Raw genomic sequence first — 13,871 nt, forward strand, 5'->3', positions numbered from 1 at the left:
TGTCAACTTGCCTCTCGGGAAGCCTATCTGGGGAACCCCGAACCCACAACTTCCCCGGTTTTCAATCACGAGGCAGATCAGAGATTTGTGTCTCAGATGACTTGTTAAAGCTTTTTTGAGCTTCGGCAACTACGATAGGTTTTCGATGTCATGAAGCTACCTCTCTCGGTCCACTCTTGTGCGTTGATGTGGGTTTGTTGTGGATTCTGAAGCTCCGTCTTGCACTGATCGAGTAATCCGAGCTCTATAGCATTATCCACCCAATTTCAACGGAAGATACCCCTTTTCCATTATTGTCGGCATTGCCTTACTCGGTTGTTCCATTGCATACAACCCTACGGTGCCTATTGGATTTCTCGGGCGAGTCATGCAGAATAATGAACAAATACAGAATATTGCTGTTGTTCATATACCGTTCTATTTACAGAATCTATCAAAGACTGAATAAGAAAAAAAAAAATCATAGTTCACACCGCTTATTTCTTCTGCAGCTCTTCACGCAGCTCCTGCTTGACCCGCGTAACAGTGCCAACACCACCGTAGACAATACCGGTGTACATCATAGCCACGGAAGCGCCGGCATCAAGAGCCGCGCGCGCCTCCTTGCCGGTAGTGATACCACCGGAAGCGAAAATGACCTTCCGAGGAAGCTCAGAGACCTTCTCTACTGACTTATCCGACTCGGTCGCAGATGGAGGTCCCTGGTCAAGCAGGGCGCGGTAGCGGGCGACGAGCGCAACGGAGCGGTCAAACAGCTGGGGTCCGGAGTAGCCGCCAGTTTCCTTGAGGGTCTTCTGTTCTTCGGCGGGGAGGACGAAGCCCTGGGGCACGGGATCGGGCCGACGGTTGGTGGTGTTGCCGACGATCACGCCGTCGACGCCGGAGTTCCAGACAGCCTCGCAGATGCCGGAGATCTGCTCGTTGGAGTCCTCGTCTGGGCTGACCTTGACCATCACATAGGGCTTGGTCTTGCGCTCGACGTTCTTGGCGGAAGCGACGACCGCCTTCAAGATTGCTGTGAGGGTGCGGCGGCTTGGAGGTCGCGTAGGCCGGGGGTGTTGGGGCTAGAAACGTTCACGACGAGGATGTCGGCGTACCGGGCCACTCGGTCCACGCAGTAGACGTAGTCGCGCTTGATAGCTTCGATGTCTCCATCTGGTGTGAGCTTGTTCTTGGCAACTTGCACGGCGAGAAGCTTGCCGGGGACCAGACTTCCGGGTGGGACACCGGCTTCACCGTCCAAGACGCGCTGCTCGGATTGTTCGTGTGTGCCAAATCCGGCGGCGTAGGCGAAGTCAGCGACGCGCTGCTTCAACACCTTCGCCATGTGGTCGGCGCCCTTGGAGTTGAGGCCGTAACGGTTGATCATGGCGTGTTGCGAGGGCAGTCGGAACACTCGAGGCTTGGGGTTTCCTTCCTGTGGTAGCGGGGTAGTGCCGCCCACCTCGACGATGGCGGGACCGATATCGAGCAGCGCATCAGGGACCTCGGCATGCTTATCCAGACCGGCGGAGATACCGATGGGGTTGGAGAGGGTGTACCCAAAGACCTAAGGACGGATCTCGTCAGTGGTTGGATATCGGCTGGGTTGGGAATGCCGTTACCTCAGTTTCCAGAGCACCATCGCTGTCCGGGTCGCCACGCTCGCGTGGGTGAAGACCATATTTGTAGAGCATCTTCAGGTTCTCCACGCCAGTGTGGTGCGCGTCCTCCGCATCGGGCCACAAGAGGCGGATCAAGGGCACAATACCGTATCTGTGGATACTAGCCCTGGTGTCGGTTCCATAGATATAGCCCACCAGCAGAGTCAAAGCCAATGAGGCACCATACAAGGCCTTCTTGGAGCCACGGCCCGCTTTGCGAGGGATCTCCTTGGCGGCCTCCTTTGTAGCATCCTTCACTGTCTCCTTGGCTGCCTCAGCGGGCGCAGCCGCGTCCGAAGCATATCGCGAAGCACCGGGGTAGCGCTGGGCCTTCTGTAGCAATGCCGACGGCCGTTGGCTCAAGCGGGAGGTAGGAAGGGCACGAGCCCGGACGCTGGCTCTCCAGGCTATTGTTGCGGGGTTACACGCCATTTTGAATATGTGTGGAGCTGGTTATTTTCGCCGGCGGAGCAACGGCAACGCCCGATCGAACCTATATAGCGATTAGTACTTGCGATTGATAGTGGATTGTCACTGGAGCCGTGGAGATAGCCAAGCTCCAATCGACTCGCATGGCAAACTGGCCAATGGAAACAGCCCGTACAGATCAGCGTGCACTTCATAGATCACTTACAATTGCAATTGAGCGGATCCGAGGTTCTCGCACGTCCCTTGCGGTTCTCGAGGGCGGATTCGGGTTCTTTGCTGCACAGTCCGGGCGGTAGCGATATGGCCTGCAGAATATCTGGGGCGGTAGCCCTACATGTAAGTACTTCGATGTAGTTCATCCCTTTATCTTCATTTTAAAGGGATTGTTGGTGATTGCTAGGTACTTTGGAGTAAATATTCTCTCTATGATTCTAGGAATGTATAGGCTTCATATGAACAATGAACAAATTGTATTGACTGGCGATCTTCTCTTCAACGATCACGAGGGACGAGCTCGTATCGGGCAACGCTGTTAAAGCCCAGCTATGACCGACTTGGCTTCTACCTTCCACATTTTGCAAATCACTCAGGTTGTGTCTATATCTCAACAGATCCGCATCTCAAGTCTCCGTGTACTTGCTTAAGCTCAACACAAAATCGCGCGCCAAAAACCCAGCTAGGATGAGAATCCAAGGAAGAACAACCAACTCTTCAGCGGTGGGGTTTGATCATGTCTGCTTTGACGGGGAGGGTGATTCCCCTGCTCTGGGACATGCAACATCCCAGCAAGAGAGTACAGATACTACCCCAGACGCGGAGCCTCAGCTAAATCGTGCAAAGGAGCCCTACCGTTCATTCAACGTCTTCAAAGATGTACGTTAGCAGCCTGGCATGGGTGCCTCGTTGCCTTCATATGAACCCTCTCCGATCAAAAGGTCACTCATAAATTCGCACAGGTAGCACTCGGTACAAATGCCTGGAGCTTTTGCCTTCAAGTTCACCCCTCTGGGGGGCTTGCTCAATCTCCAAGCCCAGTATATCACACCTTGCGTATCCCATGGTACCGCCAAGGCCTTTACCTACCAGCCTCATTTGATCTTTACTCCGGTGGCAATGTCGTGCGCAGCCGGAAAGACCCATCGCCTGAGCCTCAAGACCACCGCGCGCACATTCACTACCGTGGCTTTGAGGGTCTAGTCGGTCTCCATGTGACGGTTGATATCTTCCACCAAGTAGGCTCTAATGCTCTTCGAGATGAGACTTTGGGTTCTAGAAAAAGTTCTTCGGACCTTGTCAAGCACTGTTCGGTAGACATTGTTCGAAAGGGAATGGGCAGGACCTACCGTATTGGAATTACTCATGGCGGGGCTGTCAAAACCTTCTACTGGAAAGGGTCAAAGACCGCATTGTCTCTCCTTGAAACAGAGGGGAGAGATGTAGGTTCTAGTGATGGGAATGGTAACCTGAAGTTCTTTGCTGCGGATAAACCAGATGATATTCTTGCGGTGTGGCAAAATCGAACTGATCGACAAATTCTGGGTTCTTTGAATATTTTCGCTGAGCTCGATGCTGATTCTGATGGGATTCTTGAAGGGTTGATGGTGAGTTGCCTGGCAGTGGTTGTTGCAGAAAGGGTTTCTGGGCGAGGGTGGATAGGGGGTCTAGGAAAGTCAAGGAACTCTTAGGAATTAGATCGTACCTGATCAAGCGTGAGAAGTATTGAAAGATCAATTATAATGAACTGCTCCCTGCTATTTGTCAAAATTGGTTTATCTACATGTAGTGAAAAAAAGGATGAAGCCTCAGAATACTCGGCCACCCTTGTAGCGAACAAGCAACCACCGAACCTGCCTATGTTGATATATCATGCGTCTATGAGTATCCATTCCATGGTCGATAATACTTTTTCTTCGATGCCTAGGAATCTTCATTGGTGAATCATTTTTTGATATACTATACTTGAAGTGTGTTCTCTCCGAGCTCGAAGATGAAAATGTACGGTCATCTCGTTACTAATTTCGGCACCATTTATTCAGCTAGATTGCATGACAGTTGACCGAGGAGTATCTAGGTTAAAATAGTCGTCGCATTTTGATGGCAGTCCTGCATCAGTCAAACTCACTTACTTTTGTGACAAAGTAGATCCGAGTGAATCCAATTCAAGCTTCCATGAAGATAACCTTTATTTTCTGGATGAATTTATTGGAGATGAATAACGCTCACCTATGCATAGTCTTGAACAGGGGGAATTACAAGCTAGAAAGCATCTCTCATATTGCAATCGGCTGCGTATCGAATCTAGAGGTAGTGATATTTTCTTCACCATCGACGCAAATATATTTTGATACCATCGCGGGCATTTTTCTCAAGTTCGATCTCGTCTACCCAAATGGAAAGAAGATTCAGTTTGAAGCATCAAACAAAACGTCCTGCTCCTCTACTGGGTGTTCCGTCTTCATTGAGGAATCCCATGTGGATAGTCAAGTACGCACATGCCTAGACTGCCAGGCTATCGCAACTATTGCGGTATTCTCAAGACCACCCTGCCATCAATCTCCGAGCGCTCGAGGCGGTCCAGCACATCATTGATATCGTCCAACTCGAAGACGTCAATATGCGCTTTCACATCACCAGCCACTGCCATAGCCATCATCTCATCCATCTCATCCGCTGTACCTGCGGAGTTTCCGACAATTGTGAGACCTATATCAATTGGTCAGACCAGTTTATGCCTTGAATCATACCAGTATCAAAGAAAACTCACCTTTGACAATCATATCGAATGGTGTAGCTGGAAGGTTGAAAGGCTCGTTGGGAATACCGACGCAGACCAGCGTGCCGAAAGGACGCAACATATGCATACTTTGTTCATATGCTCGCTCGCCGTTGGCGGTACAGATGACAGCATGTACACCAAAGGTTGTCTTATCTTTAACTGCCTGGACAATGTCAACTTCACGGTAGTCTAGGAATTCCGTGGCCCCAAGCGAAAGGCATAGTTGTTTTTTTGTCTCTCCACTGTGGAAACACCGCTAGGTTAGTCTATGATGAAAGTGACAGAACATGTTCAGCTTGAAATATAACGCACCTGTCAATCGCAATGACCTTCAGACCCTTTTTAGCGGCAATTTGAATTCCCCTGCAAAAAATATCGTTGTCAGAAAACAAATCTTTCAGTCACCGCAATTTAGGGGAATATACATATGGCCAAGGCCACCTCCAGCACCAAGAATGGCAAGGTAGTCTCCCGGGCGAGTCTTGGTCTTCATGATGGAAGAGTACATCGCAATTCCAGCTGGAGTTGATGATTAGAGTTTGTACTGGCAAAATACCAATGAGACAACCATACCACAGAGAAGAGGCGCGGCACTGTCCGGGGAAAGCTGCTCCGGAATCTTTGTCACATGGAGTGCTGGACTGACAATATACTCTGAGGGATAACATTAGAAGGGTGCCAATTGACTGGATAAACGCACCGAGAGACGAGATACTTACGCTGGAAAGTCCCAGGCACATTCTGCAAGCCATTAATGCAATCAGTAATGAAAACAATAACATGATTTGCGGTGATCAACAACTTACAGCACCAGCATTCTTCTGATACGGGCATACGGTGTGGTTGACATCGCAAATTTCGCACTGGCGGCAAGAGCTGTAGAGCCATCTAGTAGTGGAAATGCGTTTAGTACCAATCGTTCAGCGTGAATATAACTCCAATTGTACGATCAATTGGTGATGAAGGACACAGACCTGATACCAACTCGGGTTCCCATCCATTGCTTCTCGTCAACTTCTGGCCCCACTAAGTGCAATGACAACTGTTAGTATATGTTCTGGACTACGTTCAAGGCGATAGGCGATACTTCTTACCTTTAACTACTTTGCCAATGCCTTCATGACCGGCGACATCAGTCAACATAGGCGTGTCACCACGGATACTGTGAAGATCCGAGTGACATACCCCCGAATACTCGAGTTTGACGAGGATTTCGCCTTTTCCTGGAGTTGGCACGGGACGATTGCTCTTGATCCCCACCTTTGCGGAGACGGGAGTACTCTTGGGTGCGATAACAGCAGCGATTTGAATTGGAGGAATAGAAGGGACCGACATGTTGCTGGCTCGGAGATTCAATATCAGGAGAAAGTCTGTGCAATAAGACTGGCTTAAATAGCTCGGTAGTTGAGGTCTGATCCGATAGGCGGTATTAGTCGTATCGCAGATGCGGGGGTGGAAGGAAGGATGCAAAGATAAGCAAAAACAATTAGCAGATGCCAAGAGACAATTGGGAGAGAATTGGAAGGGTATCAAATTTGGGGTTAGGCAATTAGGCACTCAGAGAGACGAAGATAGAGATGGAGATATCGATATGCATAATCAATTACGAACGCAAATGGATAAATCTGACACTGCTCTTTTACACAGTTCAGTGTCAACAATTCAATTAAACAATTATGTGTAAGATGCAGGTCTGATATCAGAAATCGTGAAGGAATATAAGACAAGGACTCTCCTAGGTAGAGTCGAAGGGGAAGAAGTGGTACGGCACTCCGAATGCAGCAGAAGGCCTTCGAGTCGCGCAAGAAACTCGAACACCAAGGTATCAAAGATGAAGTTCTAAACCCGACATAGAAACGCCAGAAAATCATGCATTCTCGGATTGGATTGTTTGCTGCAAGTAGAAGGATAGTTAGTTGAAGAAACCAGCAGGTTATGCAGTAGGAAGGGAAAACGAACCACCAGCCAATCCATTCCCTCATTAATACCCTTGCCGTCAATGGCAGAGCAAGCGACAATACTCCAGTTTCGGTCTCGGAGTTCTCCCAGCTTCAAAGCCTCTGAGATCTCGCCTGCGCCCTTCGCACCGGGCTGATCCTGTTTGTTGGCAAACACTAGCAATGCCGCGTCGTGAAGTTCCTCCTCATTCAACATGGCTGCTAATTCATCTGCTGCGGTCCCTAACCGCTCAATATCTGTGGAGTCGATGACGAAGACGACGGCGGCGGTGTTGGCGTAATAGCATCGCCAGTATGGGCGGATAGAAGTCTGACCTCCAAGATCCTACAATCCAGGGATGTCAGGCATGATCCAAATGAACTTAGAAATGAATGAAACATACCCAGACATTGAGATTGAGATTCTTATATGTGACCGATTCGACGTTGAAACCGATTGTAGGTATCGTGGTGACGACCTCACCAATCTGTGGGCGCGAGTTGTCAGGTCCACGAATCTCACACTCAAATGCGACAGAGAACTAAAGTCCCAAACCTATTATATCTTACCTTGAGTCTGTATAGCAGTGTGGTCTTTCCAGCATTATCCTAACTCGCAAAAGAGCGTTGATTAGTTGCAGTCCTTGTCACACTAATGAGATCCTGCTTTCCCCGCGTGGGACGCAGTGAGACACGACGTACAAGTCCTAGAATCAGAATCCGGATCTCCTTCTTGGACCAGAGCAGGGACCAGATACGCGACAGTGAACCTCCCATGGTGTGTATGATTAATCAGTGGGCGCGTTGTTCGCTGTTGTTGTCCTTTGGTTCAAAGGTTGTCCGACCAAGTATGGAGCCGAGGATACAAGGTTGAGGGGCGCGTAAATCGTATGGATCTAGTGAAAGGAGACAAACTTGCTATGAGGTTATCGTACACGTAGATGAGATAGAGGTGAACGAGAAGAAGGCACTGGTGGCAACCGCATTGGATGTTCTTTGGCCGATCGGCCTGTGCGGTGTGGGCGGTCAATCGGGGGATCATCATCTTGCGGGATTGAGCTCTCATTTAGAAAGCCCCATTGGCTTTTTCCCGCTGTCATATTCTCGTCTCGTCCACCTTTATTAGATTCTACGCGCCTACCACTCACAGTCTGTAGTACACTCGGTGCAGTTACCTTCGGCGCACTCCCTAGATTTGCTGCGATTGGTCTCAAATCAAGATAGCCGACTACAGACCGATACGAGTTATGGTTGGAAAGAAGTCGGGCAAGGCCCTTCGTGATGAGGGTAAGATCATCTGACTTTATCGGTGGAATATAGCCGTCAACGACAGAGCAGCTAATACTCGACATAGGCCTGGAGCGGACCGACAATAACATGGAACTATCTAGCTGGCCGCAGATCCCAGCAATTAACCAGAAGAACTACTACACGTACGCATACCCACGCCGATATCTGCCGCATGGCTCCGCTTAAGGATCTGAATGCTGATTGCGCTATGTAGCGACTACCTGAAACGAGACGATCAAAATCTCGCGTTCCGACTCCAAAATGAGGAAGCAAGGACAAAGATGACAAAGAAAGCGAAGGATCACGACCGCGCCCTTGCTATGGCCAAGACAGAGGCTGCGGAAGGCGAGGGCGAAGCAGATGGCGACGCCCACATGGAGGATGCGGAGGAGACCCCAGCCGAGATGGCTGGCTCCAAGGTCATCATCATCCATATGGGTAGTCAGAACCTCCGGATTGGACTTGCCAGCGACGCACTGCCAAAGACCTTGCCAATGGTAATTGCGAGGAGAGCAGATACAAACGAATCCGAAGACCATGATGAACCTAAGCCCAAGAGGTTTAAGCACGAGGATGGCTCTGAAATGGAGCCCGAAAAGGCCTTTGGTTCTGAAGTATGTCCCGTGCAATTTGTAAAGATTGCCATTTACTAATCTTTCTGACAGTGGTCATCTCATTTCAATCGGATGTCTGCGGACTTGAAGGTGCACATGCGACAGAACAAGCGAAGAATGCTTCCAAACTCCAAGGAGATGGTCGTTAATTACAACCGTAGAACTGCGCCAGAAATCATCTCTGAACACAATGATCCAATGCGTGCTGAATGGACTGAGCTCTCCAACCCCCCACCTGAGTATATTGTCGGCAAGCCGGCTCTGCGGGTACCGGACTCTTCGAACCCTCGATACAAGCTGTATTGGCCAATCCGGAATGGTTGGTGCAACGAGAAGGACTATACAAGCAAGAGGTCTCTCTTCCTGGATATTTCATTGATTGTGGAAGATGCGATCAAGAATCAACTGCACCTGACGAGCAAGAAGGATTGGACTCAGTATTCGTGTGTGTTCGTCATCCCTGATCTTTACGACAAGTCCTACGTCACCCAAGTCTTGGATATGTTGATGCGAGAATTCGCGTTCGCTCGAGTGTGTTTCATTCAAGAGAGTCTGGCAGCCACATTTGGTGCTGGATTCACCTCGGCATGTGTTGTCGATATTGGAGCGCAGAAGACTTCGATCTGTTGTGTGGAAGAAGGCATGTGTGTCGAGAACTCTCGAGTGAACCTGAAGTTTGGTGGTCAAGACGTGACCGAAACGTTTATCAAGATGATGTTGCACGATCATTTCCCCTATGCCGACATCAACCTCCGGCGTAGACACGACTTCCTTCTAGCCGAAGAGCTCAAGAAGAATATCTGCACCATGAACGAAGCCAGCGTTTCTCCACAAGTCTTTGACTTCCACCTTCGTGTGGCAGGCCAAGATACACGGAAGTATACTTTCAAGGCTTTTGACGAAGTTCACCTTGCGCCAATGGGTGTTTTTGAGCCAGATATCTTTGACAATTCTGACAAAATTACCGGCAGACGGACCTTAATAGATCGATCAGTTGATATCTACGACGGATCACCCAATGATCCTACTTCTGCAGCCCAGTCAGAGATTTTGACCGCCATGGCTCCTCCCCTTCCTCCTCGTGGTAAGACAAATGGCGAGTCTCATTCAACAGCGCCGGATGTTCAGGCCACACCAAGTCGCCCTCAACATCCTCACGCTTTGAGCAAAGTCCAAGACCTGGAGGGCACACCTCGATCTTCTGTCGCTGGCTCACCAGGACCGGAGAACACAGCGACCCCTCAGGCAGGAGGGACAACCACACCCGCTGCCACGGCTGCTGCGGCCCAAGTTTCCCGCCCGCCTGCGGTGGAAGATCGAGATGATATCATGCCTGTGTTCGGTCTGGACAATGCTATCCTGACCTCCATTGCCCACGCGTCTCGCTCAGACGAGAAGAAGATGCGAGATTTCATCGGCGGTATCATGGTAGTCGGCGGCGGCAGCTTGACTAGTGGATTCCATCTCTTCCTGGAAGAGCGACTCCAGGCTCTCCGCCCTGGGTTCTCGAAAGAGATCATGATCGGGACACCGCCCAGAGATCTCGATCCCCAGGTAGTTGTGTGGAAGGGAGCTAGCATTTTCGGCAAACTGAGCGGTACAAACGATAGCTGGATTGGAAGGCTGGAGTATGATCGACTTGGACCCCGGTTGATGGCATACAAGTGCATGTGGGCCTACTGAGTGTGCGCTTTGGGAGATTTATTTATGGTTTTATGAGAATTCGGTGTGGGAGTTGTATGTTTTTGGTCACTTTCAAAAGGATTTCAATATTTTTTTACTAATACAATGGAGTACCTGGAATACATGATCCGTAATTAGATGTTGTAAAAGAAAACACGAATAGCGTATGATTAGATGTGAGCTGCTGTCCTGTCGGGTTGAAGTTGATTCAGTGCACGCACTTCTGTATTTCAACGTTCTCCTTTCCGCACTTATCGTCACTCCACGTGATCAATTCTGTATTTCCACGCGTGTGTCCTTCCAACACGGAGGATAAGCGGTGAATGCAGGCAGAATAATGGCAATCAGGCTCAGCTTCGGAGTTGGTCTGTATGGCAGCTTTTGCCAATTCCTCCAGCTCCATTTGTGGTCAGTCTGGATAAGCTCCTTATACCGACGAGGCAAATAACGCATTCTGATATTACTGCCAATTTTCCTCCCCAGCACTGTTCCTGTTTCATTGGTTTCCTCACGGTGGGTTTGCGCCTCATTTCCTCACATCGATTATGAGTCGACCTCCCAAACTAACTGGCTACTGTATAGCTGTCCTGCTAGTTCTAGCTGCCAGAATTGAGGCGACAATATCCCAATTTGTCTTGGCCTACTCCAGTCTATTCGGTTCCATTACAGTGAGCTTCTATCCCTCTCAGTCCAGACGAACGCCGAGTTGCTAATGCGCAATTCATCGCCCAGTCACCCGCGCGAGGAAATAAGACGACAGTATGTCTTCCAAATCTAAGGATGGTCAGTCATCAGGTGGATTTCACCAGGAATACATTGCGTCCCTTCGCTATCGCAATGATCTCCCTCCCCCGGACATGCCCCCCAAGTTGCTAGATATTCCACACGAGGGCTTGAGTCGCTTCCTCACCCCCGGTTTCGCGTCAAACTTGGCACGCCGGGAGGAGCCCAACATTGAAGTCGATGCTGAAGGTGGGATGCCAATTGACCTGGTTGGTATTCCGGGGTTACATTTGGGCGATGAGAGTGGTATGTCAACACAGAATCTCCCCGAATTGTATGACTGCATCTAACGTGTCAACCAGCTATTATGGCACCCGAGAATCCTCAGCCTATGGATCCCGCTGATCTTCCCCTTCTCATGACTATCGAGCAACTTCGAAACCCTGCCCCGAGGAATACCAATGTCAGTTTCCTCCGCCGTACACAGCACATTGGTGTCGATCGTACTGCCGGGGATGGCTCCCGGCCTGCACCTATTAAAACACAGTCACGCACTGCGAAGAAGGGGAAGCCTCCCGTGGATGACCCGAAGCATGTTAAGAAATTCATCCAAAAAGGATTCGATATCGCCTACCCCCAGAGCAAGCACACTGGAGAGGATTCTGATAGCCAAATCCGTGGTCTTCCCCCCACAAAGGCAGAACTCAACGCCTGGGCCAACCCGGTTCACCCTGAAAACCCGAAGCTGAAGCCAGTCGGTTTCTTCCCTGTGATGCCCGACCTGGAAGGTTTCCCAGACCCTGGTGGCTACCTTCAATTCAAGTTTGATAAGGCACCTTTGGCAGCTGTGGCAGGCAAGCGGGACAAGCGTATGGACGTTGGTATTTTGACACCAGTCGCGCCCGAGCAGCGCGTTTGCCAGGAGCATGAATCTAAGGTGCATCTTCACAACACGAACCCCGCTCTTTACGCCCACCCGGGCCCAGTTCCTTATGATTACCAGCTCTTCCTTCCAGAGAAATCCAGCTATGTTAAGAACATCGACGCAAATATGGATTTGTCCAACCCAAATCGAGACAGCGAAGACCTTTACACCAGCGAGAACGCGGAGGGCCACAAGTTCCACCGTTATGATCGCATTCGAACTTACGCTACCAGTGCTCAGGTGTTCAATACCGAGCAAAAGGACATCGCTTTGACGCTCTACAAACCTAAGAATGGCGACACCAGACAATTGGCCGCTTACTACTATCCAATCTTAGGAAAGGCCCGCCTCAAGCCAGAGCGTTCCCGCACAATTGCTCAGGCTGGTCTCGCTCCCACTTCCACCCAACAGGAAGATACCGAGGAACGGGTTGACCAGATGCATGTGATGATGCGTGATCCCAACGAGGCTGAAATCTACAAGCGTGCTTTGACCCGTCTGCGCATCGATCCGAAGTTTGCAAGCAATATGCCACCAGAGCCTGTGAATCAGGAAGAGGAACACCCATTGGAGAACGAGGAGACAGAGAAGCCGGCTGATGAGGATACTCGCATGAGCGATGACGAGTAGATATTTGCGGCTGTGAATTATGTATTATGGATCTTTTTTTTTCTGAACATTACAATCTCGAAGTTTCTACCTAGGTAGTTTCCCATGGTTCTGGCGTCTGAGCAATGGAAAATGGCGTTACATATAGTCAATCGTTAATCAACGTAGTCTTGTATACAATTTATCGTCTCATGGCGCAGATGTACGTAGTCTTGTATCAAATATAATATTGACATCCAGTCGGGCCCTCTCTTTACTCCGCCATCCTGACTCTTTTTTCTCTTCTTCTCTTTCTGCTAACTGACCTACCCACCTCTCACCTGGTAAGTATCTTTTCTTGATATAATAGTTAAGCATAACCCTTCTTGATACATATCGTTGCAATCTAGGGTTACAGACCCAGTATCCAGGGCTTATACTGCATGTATTCGTCCACATGCCATGGAATTCCATGTCGTGATCTTCCCGGTCACGGTGGACGACATTGAAGCTTGGCTTTTGCTTCCCTTCAAAACTGATCAAAGTGCTGCTCGACTGTGTTTATCAACCTAGATGTGTCACACCGCTGCCCTTGTGTCAAGTCTAAAAGCAGATATCAAGCGGCTATGCCTCTCCATATGGCCAGCAAGCTATCTTCATCTGCTACGGGACCAGGCTTCACCGTCTTAGACCCCACCTAAAGACATACAACTCACCTGAGAAACTGGGTCATATTGCACGGTGTATGCTGAAAGATCTCTCTGTCGTAGGCCGTAAAAGAAGAGCTACGTGAAGGCGACCTGCTGTAGTTTTCCTCAGCTAAAAAGGACATCGAGAGGCAAAACGCTCGCGGTCAGATGTACTTGAGGGGACGGAAGACATGTGAAGTTTTTATTTTTGTTCAACGAAAAATATATATAGCAATGATGGCGAAGGAATAATCCAAAGGGAATACATAGAATGACAGGAAACCGTTACTGAAGAACCATAGTGAGTCAACTAATAAGTGTCTAGTCCTCGAATTTTGATTCTCCCATCGTGTTTGATTGAGTCCACTCAAAATGTGCGGTTCCATGCTTGATATAAATTGGTGCATCGATGTGAACTCCGAGTTCTCACATAACGACCGGATATAGTTAGTCTCCTCTTGCAAGCTTGGTGGTTCGATTGACCTGAGGTGCCGAGCCGCTATTATTAATGGAAAAGGGATGAGATGTCGACTGAAGGCACCGATGGATGGGTGTAGGAATGTCGGGACACAGC

The 13,871-nt window shown here is 49.5% G+C and overlaps 6 protein-coding genes across 6 annotated transcripts; 3 read left to right on the top strand and 3 right to left on the bottom strand.

Annotated features, from left to right (window-relative positions):
* Positions 1-476: 476 nt before the first annotated feature.
* Positions 477-2,075, bottom strand: N7500_004096 (dihydroorotate dehydrogenase 2; the record flags this gene model as incomplete). The annotated part of the gene is made up of 3 exons (XM_056675242.1): positions 477-1,032; positions 1,098-1,549; positions 1,605-2,075. 3 exons carry the CDS (start codon positions 2,073-2,075, stop codon positions 477-479), a joined length of 1,479 nt encoding a protein of 492 aa, XP_056535767.1.
* A 678-nt stretch (positions 2,076-2,753) lies between these two features.
* N7500_004097 (uncharacterized protein) lies at positions 2,754-3,757 on the top strand (the record flags this gene model as incomplete). Its single annotated transcript, XM_056675243.1, has 2 exons — positions 2,754-2,945; positions 3,029-3,757. 2 exons carry the CDS (start codon positions 2,754-2,756, stop codon positions 3,755-3,757), a joined length of 921 nt encoding a protein of 306 aa, XP_056535768.1.
* An 833-nt stretch (positions 3,758-4,590) lies between these two features.
* On the bottom strand, positions 4,591-6,183 carry N7500_004098 (zinc-dependent alcohol dehydrogenase; the record flags this gene model as incomplete). Its single annotated transcript, XM_056675244.1, has 9 exons — positions 4,591-4,775; positions 4,837-5,090; positions 5,161-5,211; positions 5,274-5,367; positions 5,422-5,502; positions 5,568-5,589; positions 5,655-5,736; positions 5,823-5,874; positions 5,943-6,183. The coding sequence occupies 9 exons, from the start codon at positions 6,181-6,183 to the stop codon at positions 4,591-4,593; spliced, it is 1,062 nt and encodes a 353-aa protein (XP_056535769.1).
* Positions 6,184-6,715: 532 nt separating this feature from the next.
* On the bottom strand, positions 6,716-7,562 carry N7500_004099 (ADP-ribosylation factor family protein; the record flags this gene model as incomplete). The annotated part of the gene is made up of 5 exons (XM_056675245.1): positions 6,716-6,742; positions 6,808-7,131; positions 7,190-7,273; positions 7,356-7,394; positions 7,488-7,562. 5 exons carry the CDS (start codon positions 7,560-7,562, stop codon positions 6,716-6,718), a joined length of 549 nt encoding a protein of 182 aa, XP_056535770.1.
* Positions 7,563-8,032: 470 nt separating this feature from the next.
* On the top strand, positions 8,033-10,372 carry N7500_004100 (putative chromatin remodeling complex subunit (Arp8); the record flags this gene model as incomplete). Its single annotated transcript, XM_056675246.1, has 4 exons — positions 8,033-8,072; positions 8,140-8,218; positions 8,290-8,689; positions 8,741-10,372. 4 exons carry the CDS (start codon positions 8,033-8,035, stop codon positions 10,370-10,372), a joined length of 2,151 nt encoding a protein of 716 aa, XP_056535771.1.
* Positions 10,373-11,133: 761 nt separating this feature from the next.
* Positions 11,134-12,650, top strand: N7500_004101 (uncharacterized protein; the record flags this gene model as incomplete). The annotated part of the gene is made up of 2 exons (XM_056675247.1): positions 11,134-11,401; positions 11,458-12,650. The coding sequence occupies 2 exons, from the start codon at positions 11,134-11,136 to the stop codon at positions 12,648-12,650; spliced, it is 1,461 nt and encodes a 486-aa protein (XP_056535772.1).
* Positions 12,651-13,871: the final 1,221 nt, after the last annotated feature.

The sequence above is a fragment of the Penicillium coprophilum genome, assembly GCF_028826855.1.
Source record: "Penicillium coprophilum strain IBT 35676 chromosome Unknown utg000002l_segment0_segment1, whole genome shotgun sequence".
Lineage (NCBI taxonomy): Eukaryota > Fungi > Ascomycota > Eurotiomycetes > Eurotiales > Aspergillaceae > Penicillium > Penicillium coprophilum.